Raw genomic sequence first — 20,786 nt, 5'->3', positions numbered from 1 at the left:
TGACGTGTGAAAGAGGCCTTAGACAAAACCCAGACTTTCAAGCAACTATAGACGTGTAATGATGATCAAGGACCTGGTGAGATCCCTGATATTTTTGCAGACCACTGGTCCCACAAAAATCATTGACATATGAACACCCCCAAAGATTATAATGGATATATATTCTATTCGTGAAAAATACAGGTAGAACATATGATTCATGAACATCTGAATGCTGCTCTAATCCTCATTCTGATTATTCAGATGTCAGTGATTTATTTTGAAATTAAAAAAATTAAAGGGTTTTGATCAGATTATCATCAGTGTTTTTGATCAGATTGTCATCAGTGTTTAGTCAGTGTGACAGTTTTTACCATCACACTATCATCAGTTTTTCACTTACAATTTCATAGGAAAAGCTGAACCATACATCATTTTTTTTTTAATTTGCATACGAGTAAAAAAAGACACACAAATGTCATCCAAGTGCTCTCCTATTTTGTTATGGACTTATAGACTTGCATTGGTGAATAATCCATAATTCGAATCAAAATCTGGCAAGTCTCCATGTTTTTATTTGGGCCCTTCGAAATGCAGAGACATGAACATCCCCATACATTAGAATAGAAATTAGTTCTGTCCTTGAAAAACACAGATAAAACTCTGATATCTAAATGAGCTCTTAGGTAAGGTAATTTACATATACTGTATTTCTCATGGAGCATTGGTTGTCAGACTATGGTCCCACAAAGAATATTTGGTGAATTTTTGATGTTGCAGAATTTCTGCACCCATTATATCAATTACGGGCGTGGGTCACTGCTTACCCGCTTCTCCGAGATCATCTCCACTTCGCGCGCCCGGACAGCTGCAGCCATGCCCTCCATTTCCGACGCCCACTTCGCCAGCATGAAGTGGGCTTGGGCCTGGATACTCCGACATATCCTGCCGCGTTGGTGTCCAGGAATCGGTTTCTGCAGAGTCCTGGCGTCCCTGCACTTATCAGCCGCAGTTACATCAGCTCTTCCTGCTTCTCCCCCTTGGTCTTTTCGCGGTACTCCCATTTTCTGCTGGGCAGTTTCGCTTTTCGACTGCATGTTTTGCTGCACGGCCGTGTTCCCAGGGTGGCGGGGCTTCGGCTTTTTGCGCCCTTTCTGCGGTGAAGAAGACTCTGGCGGGAAACTTCGCGCGAAAAGATGGCGGATTCTGAAAATTTTCAACGGGTCACCGCTGACTTCAACTTCAAGGCGCACTTCACGAGGTAAGTGATTAGGTACGTATCCTGTTCGTGACGCCAGAAGAGTCGATGTGTACCGCCCCGCGTTCGGCTGCAGCCGAGCCGCTCGGATCCGGGCGCATTGGTGGGTGGCTCGAGCGCCTCCGGACCCGGGGTCACTTCGCTCTGAAAGGATGATGCCGCTACGTAGGGGGGTGGTAGGTAGGTGTACGGCCGGAGCCGTGTTTGAGTTCGTGGCGCCTCCCACGGGATGTGGTGAAGGTGTAGACACCACCGCTGCAGTTACGGGGCACCCGGGGGAGATGGTTATGCAGCAAGATGTCAACCCCTCCGTGGGCAGGGATGATGGCTCCGGGACCCGTTGGGGATAGCTGGGTGGTGCAGGGCGGTGCATGGCTGGATGGCACTGTTGTACTCACTGTTATTGATACACACAAGTCTCTGGTAACCAAAGTTGATGGTGGTCGGTGCCCGCAGCCGGCTGCGTCTGGTCCCCCACCCAGTTCGGTGGTCTTTGCCTTTCTCCTGCACCGTGTAGTGTATGTGTAGACTGCTTGCGCTTCAGCGACGGGAGTCCGCTCCCCAGCTGTATGTATGTCAGGAAAGCCCATTTGCCCGCATACGCTGGCCCGTGGGATCTCTCTGCCTGTGCGGTGGCTTTCTATCCCCCTCAGTGGGCTGTTGTCTTCAGTCAGGACTTGGGTGGGAAAGGACCTATAGTCCAGATCGCAATCAGTAAATTAACTCAGTCCAGTGGATTCTGGACCTCATTTCAGGGTCTGACTACCTCCCTGTGTGCTCCGGTTTCCGAGTCGGTTCCCCGGGTCGGTACCGGTCCACCACGGTTCCACCGAGCCGTCTTCCGGCTCCTGCAGGCTAGGCCACCGTCTGCCTCCTAGCCAAGGTGTGCGGGCTACGACCCTCACACCTGTCAGTCTCCTCCACTCCTCACTCCACTTGAACTTGAACTAGAACTAGAACTCGAACTGACTGCACTTCCAGCCTCAGGCCCTCTGAACTCCTCGGTGGGCATGGCCAACCGCCTGGCTCCACCCCCTGGTGTGTCCATTGAGCTCTGAGGGAGGTGACTAGGGTTTATGTGGTTTGGCTGGTGTTACCTTGTGTGTGACTGGTGTTGTGCGTGGAGCTATCTGTGACTACCTGGCTAGTCCAGGGCGTCACAATGCCAGTACACATCTGGTGGACCTGCCCTAATGTTGCAACGTTCTGGGTGCTCAAATTTGGCCTGATTTTTTAATTGATAGGTGTTTTCCTGATACCTTCCCCAGGACTAGCAGTGTTAAATTTTGGAGTAGACTCTTTCCCATTAAAATATAGGGGACTTATAGTTTATATCCTATTAGCTGCTAGACTGTGTTTAAGAACATTGTGGAAGTCAGATGAGATCCTGTCACATTCCAAACTTTTTAACCGAACTAACTCTAGCTTCAAGCATGAATAGTGTTTAGCATTGTTGGCCAATGCCAAATCTTCTGTGTTAAAAATGTGGCACCCTTGGCTGATTTCTGTACATGCCTCACTGTCAGGGCCAGGTGGACGGGTAGACCCAGGAGGTGGATCCACTGGGCCGAACTCCTAGATGGTGGTAAGGGGTCCGGTAGCTGGAGCACTATAGGCAGCAGAACAGTCCGTGCATACGAGTATAACGGAGAAGTCCCTGGGACCACGGAGTCACTGATGGTAGTCCGGGTGACGCAGCTCAGGTTCGGAAGCCGAGAAGATGTCAGGCGAGGTCCGGAACCTTTGGAGCGAGATGACGGGTCACCGCAGGGATCCGAGATGGTACGGACTGTCAGGATGGCAGATGGACAGCGTTCGGGGGTTTCGGAATTCGGCAGGACCGGATGGCGAGGCAGGCACGGCTCTACAAGAGAGATAGGTGAGTATATCATAGAGACACCAGGAGACCTGACTCCTAGCTTAAGAAACACGAAGATCAGGCCCCGCCCCTTGGACATCAACCCCTTTATACCCTGTACCTGTTTGCATCATTTCCTGTTAATGGACGCTGGCCCTTTAAGAAAGGGTCAATGACCGCGCGCCCTAATGCGCATGCGCGCGGCCCGAGTGCCAGAAGCCAGAGCAGGAAGCTGCGAGGAGGAAGCAGCAGGGCCGGGCTGGGGCTGAGAAGCCGACGGGCGCCGGGAGCGGGGACCAGGACGCCGGGGACGCGCCGGCAATGGATGCTGGAGAGCGGGGAGCGGCGGTGACCGGACCAAGGAACCGGGAAGCGAGGCAGGGGAGCCGGGGAGCGTGACAGGTGAGCCGGGGGGCAGCGCAGGGGACCCGGGGAGCGTGACAGTACCCCCCCCCCCACGCCCCCCTCCCCGCAACCGGGACAGGAAGGCACGGATCAGCGGAGTACCCACATTCTCCCGGGGCTCCCAGGACCTATCCTCAGGACCATACCCTGCCCAGTCCACCAGGAAGAACTGTCGACCTCGTACGGTCTTCATGGCCACGATATCCCTTACCGCATAGATGTCGTCATCGGCTATAGGAGGAGGAGCCGAACTGGCAGCAGCGGAGAAGGGACCAAGGACAACCGGCTTGAGCAGGGAGACGTGGAAGGAGTTGGGTATCCTCATCGTGGCCGGGAACTGGAGCTTGTAGGAGACCTCATTGATTTTGCTGAGGACTTTAAACGGCCCGATGTAGCGAGGTCCCAGCTTGTAGGATGGTATCTTCAATCGGACGTACTTGGAAGCAAGCCAGACTAGATCACCAGGAGAGAAACACGGAGGGTCCAGACGTCTCTTGTCTGCATGTCTCTTCATCCGCAGGGTAGCACGCCCAAGGGACGCCTTGACAGAGTCCCAAATGGTTGCAAAGTCACGAGCTACAGCATCAGCAGCAGGGACATCCGAAGAAGGAGATACAGGCAATGGAACGGAGGGCTGAAGTCCGTAAACGACATGAAAGGGAGAGCTGGAGGACGACTCACTGATGTGGTGGTTATGGGAGAATTCAGCCCAAGGAAGAAGCGTGGACCAGTCGTCGTGATGGGCGTTGACATAGTGACGTAAGAAGGAGGTCAAGATTTGATTGACCCTCTCCACTTGGCCATTAGACTGAGGATGGTAGGCAGAAGAAAAGTCCAGAGTCACTCCCAGATGTTTGCAGAGCGCCCTCCAGAAACGGGAGGTGAACTGAGTTCCTCTGTCGGACACAATGTGTGATGGAAAGCCATGCAAGCGGAAGATGTGATGTATATAGGCGTCCGCGAGTTCCTGGGCAGAGGGCAGTCCAGCCATAGGGACGAAATGAGCCATTTTAGAGAACCGATCCACTACGACCCATATGACTGTGTGTCCGGAGGACAATGGCAAGTCCGTAATAAAGTCCATCGCTATGTGTTGCCACGGAACTGAGGGTATCGGCAGAGGCAGAAGACGGCCATATGGCAGGTGTTTGGGCGTCTTGTTCCTGGCACAAGAGGAGCAGGCAGAGACAAAAGCAGCGACGTCCGTGCGAAGGGATGGCCACCAGTAATGGCGTACAATTGCACCCCATGTTCTCTTCTGGCCAGCATGACCGGCTGTTTTCGAGGCATGACCCCAGTGTAACACTTTTTGCCTGTCAGTATCAGAGACATAGGTCTTCCCGGGCGGTATCTGGGCCAGGGTGACCGGAGCCACCGGAATGATTTTGCTAGGACAGATGATGGGTTGGGTAGTCTCCTCCTCCTGCTCCATGGGCATGAAAGACCTGGACAAGGCATCAGCGCGTACGTTCTTGTCCGCGGGTCGGAAATGGAGCTGGAAATCAAACCTGGCAAAGAATAAGGACCACCTGGCTTGCCGTGGGTTCAGTCGCTGAGCAGACCGCAGGTATTCCAGGTTCTTGTGGTCCGTGTAAATAATCACGGGGTACACTGCTCCTTCCAGAAGGTAGCGCCATTCCTCCAGAGCCAGTTTGACTGCCAATAGCTCTCGGTCACCGATGGTGTAGTTGCGTTCAGGCGCTGTGAAGCTCTTGGAGAAGAATCCGCAAGTTACCATCTTCCCGGAGGAGGACTTCTGCATGAGCACTGCTCCGGCTCCCGAGGAGGAGGCATCCACCTCCAAGGTGAACTGTCGGTTTAACTCCGGACGGTGGAGTACAGGAGAGGAGGCAAACGCCCGCTTCAGAGAGCCAAACGCGGCGTCGGCCGCAGGTGACCAGTCCTTTGGATTAGCCTCCTTCTTGGTCAAAGCGGAGAGAGGAGCAGTCAGAGCAGAGAAGTGAGGGATAAACTGGCGGTAGTAGTTGGCGAATCCCAGGAAACGTTGGATTGCCTTCAGTCCAGAAGGAGGAGGCCAGTTGAGAATGGAGGAGACCTTCTTTGGATCCATCTGCAGTCCGGTATCAGAGATGATGTACCCCAGGAAGGGGAGAGAAGACTGCTCAAAGACACACTTCTCGTACTTGGCGTACAGACGATTCTCTCTTAGTCTTTGTAGAACCAGCTGTACGTTCTCTCTGTGGGTCTGGAGGTCTGGAGAGAAGACAAGGATGTGATCCAGATACACTACCACACAGACGTAGAGAAGGTCCCGGAAAACGTCGTTCACCAGTTCTTGAAAGACGGCTGGGGCGTTACACAGGCCGAAGGGCATCACGCAGTATTCATAGTGCCCATCGCGAGTGTTGAACGCGGTCTTCCATTCGTCCCCAGAGCGGATGCGTACCAGATTGTAAGCACCCCGAAGATCCAGATTGGTGAACACACGAGCTCCTCTAAGCCGGTCAAACAATTCGGGGATGAGCGGCAGAGGGTACTTGTTTTTTACGGTGATTTGATTCAATCCCCGGTAATCTATGCATGGGCGTAAGTCGCCCTCTTTCTTCTTGACGAAGAAGAAGCCTGCTCCAGCAGGAGAGGAGGATCTCCGAATGAATCCCCTTGCCAGGCTCTCTGTGATGTAAGTAGACATGGCCCTTGTTTCGGCTGGAGACAATGGATATATCCGTCCTCGAGGTGGTGTAGTTCCTGGGAGCAGGTCGATGGCACAATCGTAAGGACGATGTGGCGGAAGTACCTCAGATTCCTTTTTATCAAAGACGTCTGCGAAGGACCAATAGGCCGAGGGCAGTCCCGGTAGGTTCTCTGGAACCGGAGGTCGTCGGATGGGTTGTATGGTCTTCAGACACTTCTCATGGCACGAAGAGCCCCATCGGGTGATTTCGCCAGTACCCCAGCTGACTGATGGTTCGTGTGTCCGCAACCAGGGAAGTCCCAGCAGGATTTGATGGGACATGTGTGGAAGGACGTAGAGAGCGATGTTCTCGGTGTGCAGGGCACCGATACGCAGTTCGACCGGCCTGGTGATCCAGGAGATGGTGTCAGAGAGGGGTCTCCCATCCACAGAGGCAATCACTAGGGGCTTGTTGAGTGGAGTAACAGGCACCTGGTACTTGTCTACCGTGGCCTGCTGGATGAAATTGCCTGCTGCCCCGGAATCGAGGTATGCCTCAGCCGTGAACCGCGTCTCTCCCGTTGTCACTTGCACAGTCCACGTAACCGGGTCTGAGAGAGTCCCAGCACCTAGGGTGGCCTCTCCTACCAACCCTAGGCTTTGGAGTTTCCCGGCCTCTCTGGACAGGAGCGTAGCAGGTGTGTGCCCTCTCCGCAGTAAAAGCAGAGACCCTTGGCGAGCCGCTCTGCTCGACGTTGTTCAGACTGCCGCACTCGGTCGATCTGCATGGGCTCGTGGACGGGGGCCCCAGCTGTTGATGACTGAAATACGGAGGGCTTCTGCGGAGGAGAGGAATGCCGTACCGGACGTCTCTCACGGGACACTTCCTTGGATCGCTCCTGAAAGCGAATGTCTACTCGAGTCGCTAGGGCAATCAGGGCATCCAGGGTGGTCGGTACGTCACGACCCGCCAGCTCATCTTTAATTCGCCCCGAGAGTCCTTCCCAGAAGGCGGCGGTTAGGGCCTCGTTGTTCCAGCCGAGTTCCGCAGCCAGGGTGCGAAACCGGATTGCGTATTGACCCACCGTCAGAGTCCCCTGACGTAACCGGAGAAGAGACGAAGCAGACGCGGAGGCGCGTCCGGGCTCATCAAAGGTGCCACGGAATGCCTGCAGGAACTCTTGGATGTTCGTGGTCACAGGATCCCCCTTCTCCCACAAGGGGTTCATCCACGCCAGTGCCTCACCCTCTAGATGGGACATGATGAAGGCGACCTTGGCTTGGTCGGAGGCAAACAAATGCAGCAGCTGCGTGAAATGGAGGGAGCATTGGTTTAAGAATCCCCTGCAGGTCTTGGGGTCTCCGGCGTACCGGGGTGGTGAGGCCAAACGAAGTCTGGAAGCTTCTGAAGAAGTCGCCACGGGAGCTGGAGCCGTGGCTTGACTAGTGGAAGCCCGGGATGTTGAAGACGTAACTGTTGCTTGTAGCATGTTCAGGCGGGCGTCCACAGAAGACATGAATTGCAGCATGCGGGTCTGAGTCTCACGCTGGCGTTGGAGTTCCTCCTGTACGGCTGCTAGTGCTGCAGCGGGATCCATGGCCTGATCTTACTGTCAGGGCCAGGTGGACGGGTAGACCCAGGAGGTGGATCCACTGGGCCGAACTCCTAGATGGTGGTAAGGGGTCCGGTAGCTGGAGCACTATAGGCAGCAGAACAGTCCGTGCATACGAGTATAACGGAGAAGTCCCTGGGACCACGGAGTCACTGATGGTAGTCCGGGTGACGCAGCTCAGGTTCGGAAGCCGAGAAGATGTCAGGCGGGGTCCGGAACCTTTGGAGCGAGATGACGGGTCACCGCAGGGATCCGAGATGGTACGGACTGTCAGGATGGCAGATGGACAGCGTTTGGGGGTTTCGGAATTCGGCAGGACCGGATGGCGAGGCAGGCACGGCTCTACAAGAGAGATAGGTGAGTATATCATAGAGACACCAGGAGACCTGACTCCTAGCTTAAGAAACACGAAGATCAGGCCCCGCCCCCTTGGACATCAACCCCTTTATACCCTGTACCTGTTTGCATCATTTCCTGTTAATGGACGCTGGCCCTTTAAGAAAGGGTCAATGACCGCGCGCCCTAATGCGCATGCGCGCGGCCCGAGTGCCAGAAGCCAGGGCAGGAAGCTGCGAGGAGGAAGCAGCAGGGCCGGGCTGGGGCTGAGAAGCCGACGGGCGCCGGGAGCGGGGACCAGGACGCCGGGGACGCGCCGGCAATGGATGCTGGAGAGCGGGGAGCGGCGGTGACCGGACCAAGGAACCGGGAAGCGAGGCAGGGGAGCCGGGGAGCGTGACAGGTGAGCCGGGGGACAGCGCAGGGGACCCGGGGAGCGTGACACTCACCCATCTCTTATCTTTTATTATTTTCTTAAGGTAGTAGTATTTGCTTTAGGCCTGTTTCACACATCAGTGAAAAACAGACGTTTTTCACTGACGTGTTAAAAACGCCTATGTCCCTCCATGTGCCGTGATTCACGGCACACGTGATTCGTACTCCGTGATTGCATATGGACGTATACTCACCTGTCCCCGCTCCTGCTGTCCGTGGTGGTGAGTCTCCAGCATCCGGCCGCCGCTGTCTCTCACCTCTGCAGCTACTTCTGAGTCGGCTCCAGCTGCATAAATGAATATGCATGCCATAATGAGCCGGCCAGGAAGCTACAGAGGCAGAACACAGCGTCAATGGAGATGGGTGAGTTGAAAATGTTTCTTATTTTCAATGTCCGTGTTTTTCTGGTACGTGTTTCATGGACCACACCATAGTGTGGTCCATGGGACATTAGTGATGCCAGAAAAAAATGGACATGTCTTTGTGCGGAGCACATGGACACGCATGTAGGTCGCACGGAAACACGGTCAGTGAGAAATCACTGATGTGTGCACAGACCCATTGATTATAATGGGTCTGCGTTTGTCCATGATTCTGGTAAGTATAAAAACTAGCACATACATGCCAGAACCACTGACGTCTGAAGCAGACCTAAAATGTATAGTTTTATAAGGCCGCAAACCCCCCCCCCCCCGCTCTTTTTGTTTTGTGACACACGGTTTTACCAGGAGTAATTCCTTTTTTTTTCTATGTTGTTTATGTTGTGTGTGGTTGTAATGGTTTGTATGCAAAAAAAACCCAAAACTTTAATAAAAAATATATATTGGAAAAAAAAAGATAAATGAGCTCTTAGGTAAGCTAATTTACATATATTTCTCATGCAGCATTGCTTGTCAGGCTACCTTCACACGAAGAGTATTTGGTGAATTTTTCATGTTGCAGAATTTCTGTCGGTTTTTTGACAAATCTGCACTCAAAAATGCTACAAAAATGCAATGTGTGCACACAGCCAGAGTTGCTGCATTTTTTACTCAGTAACAATACTCAGCGTTCAAAGCATTTTTTTCAAACTTGAAGCATGTCATTATATTCAGCATTTTTGCAGCGTTTTCCACTCATTAAAATGAATTGGGAAAAAACACAGGTAACTAAAAACACATGTATATACACACAGAAGTTTACACAGTGTTTTTTTATGCCGACGCTCTGATTTTCTTGCAGAAAAATCTGCTGCAAATATTCAACATTTGCACATTGCCTTAGGCTAAAGGGGGCTTTACATGCAACGACATCGCTATGAGATGTTGTTGGGGTCACGGAATTTGTGACGCAAATCCGGCCTTGTTAGCGACGTCGTTGTGTGTGAAACGCAGGAACGACCGTTAACGATCAAAATTACTCACCTAATTGTTGATCGTTGACACGTCGTTCTAATCCGAAATATCGTTGCTGTTGCAGGACGCAGGTTGTTCGTCGTTCCTGCGGCAGTACACTTCGCTATGTGTGACACCGCAGGAACGAGGAACAATATCGTAAGTGCAGCCGCCGGCAATGAGGAAGGAAGGAGGTGGGCGGGATATTCCGGCCGCTCATCTCTGCCCCTCTGCTTCTATTGGGAAGCCGCTTAGTTACGCCCTTAGAAAGGAGTCAGTTCGCCGGCCACAGCGACGTTGCTAGGCAGGTAAGTATGTGTGACAGGGACTATCGATGTTGTGCGCCACGGGCAGCGATTTGCCCGTGACGCACAACCGACAGGGGCGGGTGCTTTCACCAGTGACATTGCTAGCGATGTCGCTGTGTGTAAAGTGGCCTTAAGGCCCCCTTCACACGCATGTGTCTCCGGTACGTGTTAGGTCCGTTCCTGCATGTACCGGAGACACGGACACACGTACTCCAATGCTAATCAATTTATGGAGTTACACGTGCGTTATTCCTTACGGTGCGTGTGTCCGTGTGCGTGATATGTTTGTTTGTCCGTAAAACACGGATGCATGTCCGTTTTCCTCACGGAACACGCACACACGCACCCATTAAACTCAATGGGTCCGTGAGCACATGTACGTGACACGGATGCATCTCCATATGGTCCGTGTCCGTTTTGTGCTTTTTTGAAGCGATGTCGGTCAATCTTTTTTTTTTTTGTGTATGTCAGTCAATCTCCCTCAGTCCGTCGATCAGTCTCTCCCCCTCTCTCATACTCTCTGATCCCCGATTACCGGCGCGGCACTGCACAGCTGTTAAAAAAGCTTTGGTGGCTTTTACTATCTTGAAAAAGCCGGCCGCTCATTATTCAATCTCGTATTCCCTGCTTTCCCCGCCCACCAGCACCTATGATTGGTTGCAGTGAGACACGCCCCCATGCTGAGTGACAGCTGTCTCACTGCAACCAATCACAGCTGCCGGTGGGCGTGTCTATATCGAGCGGTAAAAAAAGAAAATAAATCATTAAAAAAAACAACGTGCGGTCCCCCCCAATTTGGATACCAGCCAGGGTAAAGCCACACGGCTGAAGGCTGGTATTCTGAGGATGGGGAGCTCCACATTATGGGGAGCCCCCCAGCCTAACAATATCAGCCAGCAGCCACCCAGAATTGCCGCATCCATTAGATGCGACAGTTTCTGGACTCTACCCAACTCATCCCAAATTGCCCTGGTGCGGTGGCAATCGGGGTAATAAGGCGTTAATGGCAGCAACCCATAGCTGCCACTAAGTCCAAGATTAATCATGGCAGGCGTCTCCCCGAGATACCTTCCATGATTAACCTGTAAGTTAAAGTAAATAAACACACACAGTCAAAAAATCCTTTATTTGAAATAATAAACAATAACAAACACCTTCGTTCACGACTTTATTAAGACCCAAAAACCCCTCCATGTCCGGTGTAATCCACAGAGGTCCCGCGACGCTCTCAGCTCAGCTACATGAAGCTGACAAGAGCTACAGTAGAACACTGCCGCTCCTGCCAGCACCACACAGCAACTGAAGTCAGTCGCGCGATCAGCGATGACGTTACTAAGGTTACTCGCGGCCACCGCTGGATCCTCCAACTGTGACAGCAAGTCACCCGAGTGACTGAAGTGAGGTACGCCATCAGTGATGAAGTCACAGGTGAGTTGCAGTCTCGGGTGGAGGACTCCAGCTGGCCACGGGTAGCCTGAGTTATAGCAGCGCTAATCGCGCTGCTCACTTCAGTCACTCAGGGGATTATGGGTCACCGGTGAGTCCTTCACGGGTGACCGCTAATCAGTACGCGACACACAGACAGAGCCGCGGTATGACAATAAAGTCGAGTGAAGTTCACCCGAGTTCATTCTCATCGCGTAACTCTGTCTGTGTCTGCTGTCAGCGGGCATGTAGCAACGTCATTGTGCATCGCACACAGAACATTTCACACGGACAACACATGGACATTACATGTACGTATCTCACACACACACAGACATTCCACACGCACACACGGCCAGCATACGCCATCACATGGATGTCACACGTACCGGAGAAACGGACATAAAATACGGAACACGAACCCGAAAAATGGAATGTAAGACACGCACGTGTTTTTCACGTGCATGTGAAGGGGGCCTAAGGCTGAGTTCACATGTCCTGTAATCATCAATTAGAACGGATCCTGCAGAGATCTGTTGAGAAAAAAGTTCTGTTGGCTCAGTTTTTTTTTTAATATGGGAGTCTAAGAATGATGGATCCGTTAACGGACTGCAATTTATCTGTCATTTGTAACGGATCCTGTACGAAATTAACGGATTTGTTACAAATACTAGTAAATCGGTGGCTAAATAGCAATCTGTTAACGGATCCATCCTCCATAGACTCTCATGTTAAAAAAGCAGATCCGGCAGACATCAGTTATTTAACAACGGAAAGTTGTTTTGCAAAACTTTTTTCTCTATGGATCTCTGCATGATTCGTTCTAACGGATGATTACAGTACATGTGAACATTGCCTAAGCTCCCATGATAAGCATTTGGTGAGTTTTTGATGCTGTAGTATTTCTGCACCAATTCTGTGTTTGGTCACCTTTGATTTTCATTGCACTTTTTACTTCTTTTCTTAACATGCGTTTTTCTCACTTTGTTCTGCTGTGGGTTTTGTCTCTTTTTAGTATGTTTTAAATAAAACTGCATTGTTGTTTTTTATACTCCTTTTGATAAACCTGTATACTTTATTGATGCTGTCGTGATTATTTTAGTGCGTTTCTGCTAAAGAAACACACTAAGGCTATGTGCGCACGTTGCGTATATACATGCAGTTACGCTGTGCTTTGTAGCGCAGCGTAACTGCATGCGTCCTGCGTCCCCTGCACAGTCTATGGAGATTGTGCAGGGGCCGTGCGCACGTGGCGTTTTAGATCGCAGCGCTTCGGCTACTGCCGAAGCGCTGCGTTCTAAGAAGTGACATGTCACTTCTTCCGTGCGCTTTGCCGGCAGCTCCTGCTCTGTCTATGGCAGGGGCTGCAGGCAGAGCGCATGGAATCGGCGCTCACTACGGACATTTCTGCAGCGATTTAAAGCGCACATGTGCTCTTCAGATCGCTGCAGAAATTTCTGCAGGGCTAGTACGCAACGTGCGCACATAGCCTAACAACACATTTTCCTTCTCTCATTTAAGCCTAAGGGAAAATATAAATTCGTAGGTACCACAAGGGAAAATGACATGTTAATTTAAGCAAACACACTGCTGGTCAGTTTACACTGCGTATAAAAAGCCCAATGGGCAGGAAATTTATATCCACTTTGTCAGAACAGTAAAAATATGCTGCATCAAAAACTCACCAAATAGTCTTTGTAGGAACTTAGCCAAAATGATTGGACATTATGGAAGAAAACACACCAAGACAAAAATAATTCATTTTTGTGTTTACATCATTTTTTGTCTAGTTTTGAGTGTTTCGCCTGTTTTTCTCTTGAATTTTATTTATTTAATTTACACCTTTTTATAGCCGATTTTATATGGGTTTGCCTGTTTGGGGGTCTTTTATGTTCATTATTGTGAGTTTGGGGTTACTAGATGTTTCTAAAAGTTGCTACATTTTTGAGCAAATATACTCCAGTTCCACTGTGAAGTAACTCTAGGAATGTCTGAAATTTTTTAGGAAAAAAAATTGCCATATTTTTATAGAAACATGAGACTTTTTGCTCTGAAAAAGCACAAAAAGTAAAAGGCAAAAATAAAAGTTTTTTTATTTTGCACAAAATTTATGAACCATTTAGAAGAATCTAGCACAAAAGAAGAAGCCAATGAAAACCATAAGTAAAAAAAAAAAGAAAAGTGGCTTAAAGAAACATAAATGATGAATCTAACCATTGTGTTATAATTAGTGATGAGCGAGTACAGAAATATTCGTAATCACTATACTTGCAACGAATACTTTGTAATACACGCATAATCGTTCCAAATGACAAGTGCAATGCAAGCCAATGGGAAATGTGAGTAATTTTCTGCTGGACCCAACAAAGAGGTCTGGAGGCCTGAGGGAAAGGCTGAAATGGATGGGAAAGTGATGAAACTGAATGGGGAGAGCCTGGAGCATTCTCTCTCTCTATCTCTCGTTATAGATGAAGTATGAAGTGCAGCCAGCCAATCAAAGTAATGCAACAACCGAAATGGCTGTGGAATTGTGACGCCCTGGACTATCGAGGTCGTCCCAGGTAGACACACAACACCACACACCCCCTTCCCGGTTAGGTAACACCAGCCAAACCAAAACCCTTGTAACCACCCTCCAGGTTTGATGTCCACACCAGGGGGGCGGAGCCAGGTGGTTGACTCCGCCCACCGAGGAGTTCACAGGCCTGAAGGCGGGAACCTAAGTAGTCAAGTTCAGGCTCTGGAGGAGTCAAGTTCAAGGGAGAGGAGTTGTAACAGTGAAGGAGGGAGGTTGAGTTCTCTGGCAGACCTGTGCTCAGGCCTGCCAAAGACTACCGGTGGCTGGGTTGGAGCCCAGTCACCATTGGCAAGGAGGCAGACGGAGGTAGCCGCCTGTAGGAGACCGGGAATACGACCGGTGGAACCATAAGGGACAGGGACAGGGTAGTGACCCGCCGGAACCGAACCAGGGAGCCAACTGGATACCGGAGCACCAGGAAGGGTACTCAGACCCAACACAAAGCCCTGAACCAACAGGGCCGAGTCAAATCAACTGATTGCGGGCTGGACTTAAGGACCTACCCCACACAAGTCCCTTTAGAAGACAACAGCCCAACCATACCGGGTAACGCCACCGCCAAGGCATAGAGACCCAAAGGGCCAGCGTCTGCGGGCAAACGGGCTCCTTCGGCATATACCAGTCGGGGAGCGGACTACTGGTGTCTAGGCACAAGAGTCAAAACACTTACACAGAGGTGCAGGAGAGAGGTGGAGACCACCAACCTAGTCTGGAAGAAGCTGCAGCCGGCTGCGGGCCCCGTTCATCACTCCGTTTGGTTTACCAGCGACTCCAGTGTCTTGTGTCAGAGTGAGTACACCAGTGCCATCAGGCACCGCACCGCGACACTTCACCCTGCACCCCGGCCCTCGCCTACCGGGCCCCGTGACCAACAGCCCTACCCACGGAGGGGTCAACACCTAGCTGCCGGGATCCCCGCACCTTCACTGCAGCATTGGTGTCCACAATCACCACAACCCGTGGGTGGCGTCACGAACTGTCATTCCAAACCAAACACCCAAATTCCCGCGTGTAGCGTCAACTCCCTTGCAGAGCGACGTGACCCCCGGGTCCGTGAGAAGCTCGAACCACCACCCGCAGTACGAGCACGGATCCGAGCAGCTCGGCGGTTGCAGCCGAACCCGCGAGGTGGTACAGAATTACTGTGATCGGTTGAGAATTCCAGAATGTTTAGTGGCTGCAAATCAGGTGCCAAACCTGCTGGTGTTGACATCCGTATATCGCAAGGCGAGTACAGAAAAACTCGCAATATAACAAATACCCCAAATACCATACTATCCATGAGAGTAGAAAATAGTAATGATTGGACTCGCTCATCACTATAATATAAATAAATTCCGCCAAGGACAATCTGCAAGGAGTTTGTATGTTCTCCCCATGTTTGTGTGGGTTTTCTCCAGGTTCTCTGGTTTTCTCCCACACTCCAAAGACATACAGCTAGGGAATTTAGATTGTGAGTCCCAATGGGGAAAGTGATGATGATGACTTAAAGTGCTAGTGCTATATAAGTGAGTAAATAATTAGATTTCAGGCGATTCAACTAAATTAGATGCATGCTTAGCTCAGGTGCCCAGTATCGTCACAGTTCATTGATCACTCTGACAAAGAATACTCACATCTAAGGGTGGCTTTACATGCTGCGATATCCGGCCCGATATCGCTAGCATGCGACCCACCCCCATCGTTTGTGCGAAACGGGCATATCGCTGCCCGTCGCGCACAAAATCCGGCACCCCCGTCACACATACTTACTTGCATAGCGACGTCGCTGTGACCGGCGTACCGCCTCCTTTCGAAGGGGGCGGTCCGCTCGGCGTCACAGCGACGTCACTAAGCAACCGCCCAATGAAAGCGGAGGGGCGGAGATGAGCGGGACATAACATCCCGCCCACCTCCTTCCTTCCGCATTGTGGCCGGAGGCAGGTAAGGAGATGATCCTCGTTCCTGCGGCGTCACACGTAGCGATGTGTGCTGCCGCAGGAACGAGGAACAACTTCGCCCCTGCGACAGCAGCGATAATTGGGAGTGGACCCCCATGTCAACGAGGAGCGATTTTGGACGTTTTTGCAATGATCCAAAATAGCTCCTAGGAGTCACACGCTACGACATCGCTACAGCGGCCGGATGTGCGTCACAAAATCCGTGACCCCAACGAGATCGCTGTAGCGAAATCGTAGCGTGTAAAGCCCGCTTAAGACCTTATATATAGTGCTCAAAAAAATGACGGGAACACTAAAATACCATTCTGTTGTTTAAGTGTTCCCTTTATTTTTTTGAGCAGTATATATAGTCATATGAAAAAGTTTGGGCACCTCTATTAATGTTAACCTTTTTTCTTTATAACAATTTGGGTTTTTGCAACAGCTATTTCAGTTTCATATATCTAATAACTGATGGACTGAGTAATATTTCTGGATTGAAATGAGGTTTATTGTACTAACAGAAAATGTGCAATCCGCATTTAAACAAAATTTGACCGGTGCAAAAGTATGGGCACCCTTATCAATTTCTTGATTTGAACACTCCTAACTACTTTTTACTGACTTACTAAAGCACTAAATTGGTTTTGTAACCTCATTGAGCTTTGAACTTCATAGGCAGGTGTATCCAATCATGAGAAAAGGTATTTAAGGTGGCCACTTGCAAGTTGTTCTCCTATTTGAATCTCCTATGAAGAGTGGCATCATGGGCTCCTCAAAACAACTCTCAAATGATCTAAAAACAAAGATTATTCAACATAGTTGTTCAGGGGAAGGATACAAAAAGTTGTCTCAGAGATTTAAACTGTCAGTTTCCACTGTGAGGAACATAGTAAGGAAATGGAAGAACACAGGTACAGTTCTTGTTAAGCCTACAAGTGGCAGGCGAAGAAAAATATCAAAAAGGCAGAGAAGGAATATGGTGAGAAGAAGTCAAGGACAATCCACAGACCACCTCCAAAGACCTGCAGCATCATCTTGCTGCAGATGGTGTCAATGTGCATCGGTCAACAATACAGCGCACGTTGCATAAGGAGAAGCTGTATGGGAGAGTGATGCGAAAGAAGCCGTTTCTGCAAGCACGCCACAAACAGAGTCGCCTGAGGTATGCAAAAGCACATTTAGACAAGCCAGTTACATTTTGGAAGAAGGTCCTGTGGACTGATGAAACAAAGATTGAGTTGTTTGGTTATACAAAAAGGCGTTATGCATGGAGGCAAAAAAACACGGCATTCCAAGAAAAGCACTTGCTACCCACAGTAAAATTTGGTGGAGGTTCCATCATGCTTTGGTGCTATGTGGGCAATGCCGGCACCGGGAATCTTGTTAAAGTTGAGGGTCGCATGGATTCAACTCAGTATCAGCAGATTCTTGACAATAATGTGCAAGAATCAGTGATGAAGTTGAAGTTACGCAGGGGATGGATATTTCATCAAGACAATGATCCAAAACACCGCTCCAAATCTACTCAGGCATTCATGCAGAGGAACAATTACAATGTTCTGGAATGGCTATACCAGTCCCCAGACCTGAATATCATTGAAAATCTGTGGGATGATTTGAAGCATGCTGTCCATGCTCGACGACCATCAAACTTAACTGAACTGGAATTGTTTTGTAAACAGGAATGATCAAATATACCTTCATCCAGGATACAGGAACTCATTAAAAGCTACAGGAAGCGACTAGAGGCTGTTATTTTTGCAAAAGGAGGATCTACAAAATATTACTGTCACATTTATGTTGAGGTGCCCATACTTTTGCACGGGTCAAATTTTGTTTAAATGCGGATTGCCCATTTTTTGTTAGTACAATAAACCTCATTTCAATCCAGAAATATTACTCAGTCCATCAGTTATTAGATATATGAAACTGAAATAGCTGTTGCAAAAACCCAAATTATTATAAAGAAAAAAGGTTAACATTAATAGGGGTGCCCAAACTTTTTCATATGACTGTATAGGGCAGGGTAGACTCAAAGCCTGTACAATCCACATGAAACCAAACTAGTAAAGTAGTACAATATTCTGCATTTGGTGGACCTTGCCAAGACTCATGCTTGCTCCACCAAAAGACCGTAGAATTTTTATTTTGTTTTAATTTTCAGAAGTATTTCTAGAATAATTTTTTTACAAATATTATGTGGCTTCAAAACAACATACTGCATATACTAAATTAACTATGGTAAATTGCCATATGCATGTATGCAAACTGCACTGGTATAACCCTATGTGAACTCGGGAATAGAGAAAAGCATCTGATTTTTCCAGAAAGGAATTTGCAACATATTATTGTTATTATTATTATTATTATTATTATTATTATTATAATATATCATGTTATTATTATTATTATTATTATTATTATTATTATTATTATTATTATTATTAATACAATAATATACATTATATATAATAATTTAATTATATAATATATTATTATAGATAATTTATATATTATTATTATTATTATTATTAATACTATTATTATCACAAATTATATAATCTATAATAATATATGATGACATATCTCTAATGAGAACAAAGTAGCACAAAATGAAATTTATCCTTCCATTCAAGCGCACAATTCTTTCCTTAGAACAAAGAATAACTCCAGCAAGTGTTAAATTTGGCTGAAACTCACCAGTAAAGCCACAAGTACAGAATGGGAGCAGTAGCCATATCTCCAGTAGACCAAAGTGCGCAGCATTTAGTGTGGACATATCATGAAGTCTATCAACACTCCCGAATTGTTAACTTCTTGGCAGCTCCAGTTCTACATCTAAAATAAGTTAAGAGCAGAAACCCCTTTTTTATCAGATACAAGTCGTCATTTTCCTGTGGGCAGCACATTCATAGAGCTCCTTGGCAGGATGGAGCAAGCTCTCTGGTGACTCATTCTTCATCTTACATTGAAACTGCTCTCAAGATTCTCAATATTAAAAAAAAGAAAACATAAACCTAATGAGCAAGGTCCACCGTGAATTCACCGCGTCCTACCGTTATGAACTTGTCAACTGGAATAGGTGGGTTAACTTTAAATATGGGGCAGGAGATAGCAGCACAGTGTATACACCAGTCACTTCAGCCTGACTTTACCTTTTTAAGCAATATGTTGTTAGGCATGGCGAAACACCTACCATATGACGTGCACATTGGAGTTTAGAAATATCTACAGTGCATATGTACAGGAACAAAAACACATAAAGTGATCATCTAAAACAATATGCATAAAACAATAGTTATTATGCAAAAAAAATGGGGGTCTCTTGGATAGTTTCCAGATATAATGCGGTCACCATGAGACATATCTTTTCCTCCAGATATAAATGTATCTTGCACGGTCCTTCTGTCCCCTTGTGTGCCTTTGCTCTTTGGAGTGCCCAGGGCACTTATTCAGCACTGTGTGCAGGTGCAGACGTCTGATAAGGCTCATGGTAAAACTAGCCAATTAGTAAGGGAGCTTCGGTTTCTTGGAAGAAAAACAAAAGATGACATAGGAAAAGCTTCAAGTGGAGCATGAATGTACAGTGTCAATAATCATTAGTGTTCTGTGTAAATGAAGTGGGGAGTCAGGAAAAAATGGCATATTATAAAAACACCGAAACAGTGCAAAGGAAAGTCCAAACAAATAAAATACTCACTGTTTATAAATGACATACAATAATCATTGTCTTTCTATTTACTAAATATTTGTATAAATGCTGATGGAGTTATCCAGTTTACGGTTACGGTCATACACTGTGGTAAAAAACTGGATGATTTAGTGACATGTACCGGTGCCAAGTCACTGCACCCTGTTCCAATTGACTGTAAGGATGCGGAAGTGCTGCCCACACCACCCTTGAAGAAAATGTGATGCTCTGCAATGCACTGTTTTAAATGTGTTTTATGTGTTTGGTAAATTACATGCATTTTCAGTCGCATGTAAAAGTGTGGGCACCCCTGGTCAATACTACTGCTAGTGTAATCAGTTAAGCAAACTGAAGCGAATAAGATCTCTAAAAGGCATAAAGTTAAAGATGGCACATTTCCTTATTTTCATCTTTTATATTTTATGTGCATTTAATGCAAAAGTTTCAGCACCCTGCATAGTTAGTACCTAGTAGCACCCCCTTTAGCAAATATAACAGCTTGTAAATGCTTTTTGTAGCCAGCCAAGAGTCTTTCAATTCGTGTTTGAGGGATTTTCATCCATTCTTCCATGGAAAAAGTCTTCCAGTTCTGTGAGATTCCTGGCTCGTCTTTCATGCACTGCTCTTTTGAGGTCTAGCCACAGATTTTCAATGATGAGCAGATCAGGGGACTGTGAGGGCCATTGTAAAACCTTCAGGTTTCGCCTTTTGAGGTAGTCTACTGTGGATTTTTACAAGTGTTTAGGATCATTTGTAGAAGCCATCCTCTTATCAACTTTAGCTTTTTAAGAGATGGTGTTATGTTGGCATCATTAATTTGCTGACATTTCATTGAATCCATTCTTCTCTCTTACGTGAAATGTTCCTCGTGCCCGTGACTACAACACAACCCCAAAGTATGATTGATTCACTACCATGCTTAATGGTTGGTGAGATGTTCTTTACCTGAAATTCCGTGCCTTCTTTTCTC

General features: G+C 48.2%; 1 protein-coding gene across 3 annotated transcripts in view; it reads right to left on the bottom strand.

Annotated features, from left to right (window-relative positions):
- Window positions 1–19,041, bottom strand: part of SUSD1 (sushi domain containing 1) — a 404,984-nt gene extending 385,943 nt beyond the window's left edge. For all 3 annotated transcript variants that reach the window (XM_075316004.1, XM_075316016.1, XM_075316010.1), the window contains exon 1: window positions 18,826–19,041. In XM_075316004.1, coding sequence (XP_075172119.1) covers window positions 18,826–18,904 — 79 coding nt within the window. In that variant the 5' untranslated portion in view covers window positions 18,905–19,041. The remainder of the gene's footprint in view (window positions 1–18,825) is intronic.
- Window positions 19,042–20,786: the final 1,745 nt, after the last annotated feature.

This window comes from Anomaloglossus baeobatrachus, chromosome 1, assembly GCF_048569485.1.
Source record: "Anomaloglossus baeobatrachus isolate aAnoBae1 chromosome 1, aAnoBae1.hap1, whole genome shotgun sequence".
NCBI lineage: Eukaryota > Metazoa > Chordata > Amphibia > Anura > Aromobatidae > Anomaloglossus > Anomaloglossus baeobatrachus.
Note: the sequence above shows the minus strand (reverse complement) of the source record. Positions and strands in the feature narration are given on the sequence as shown.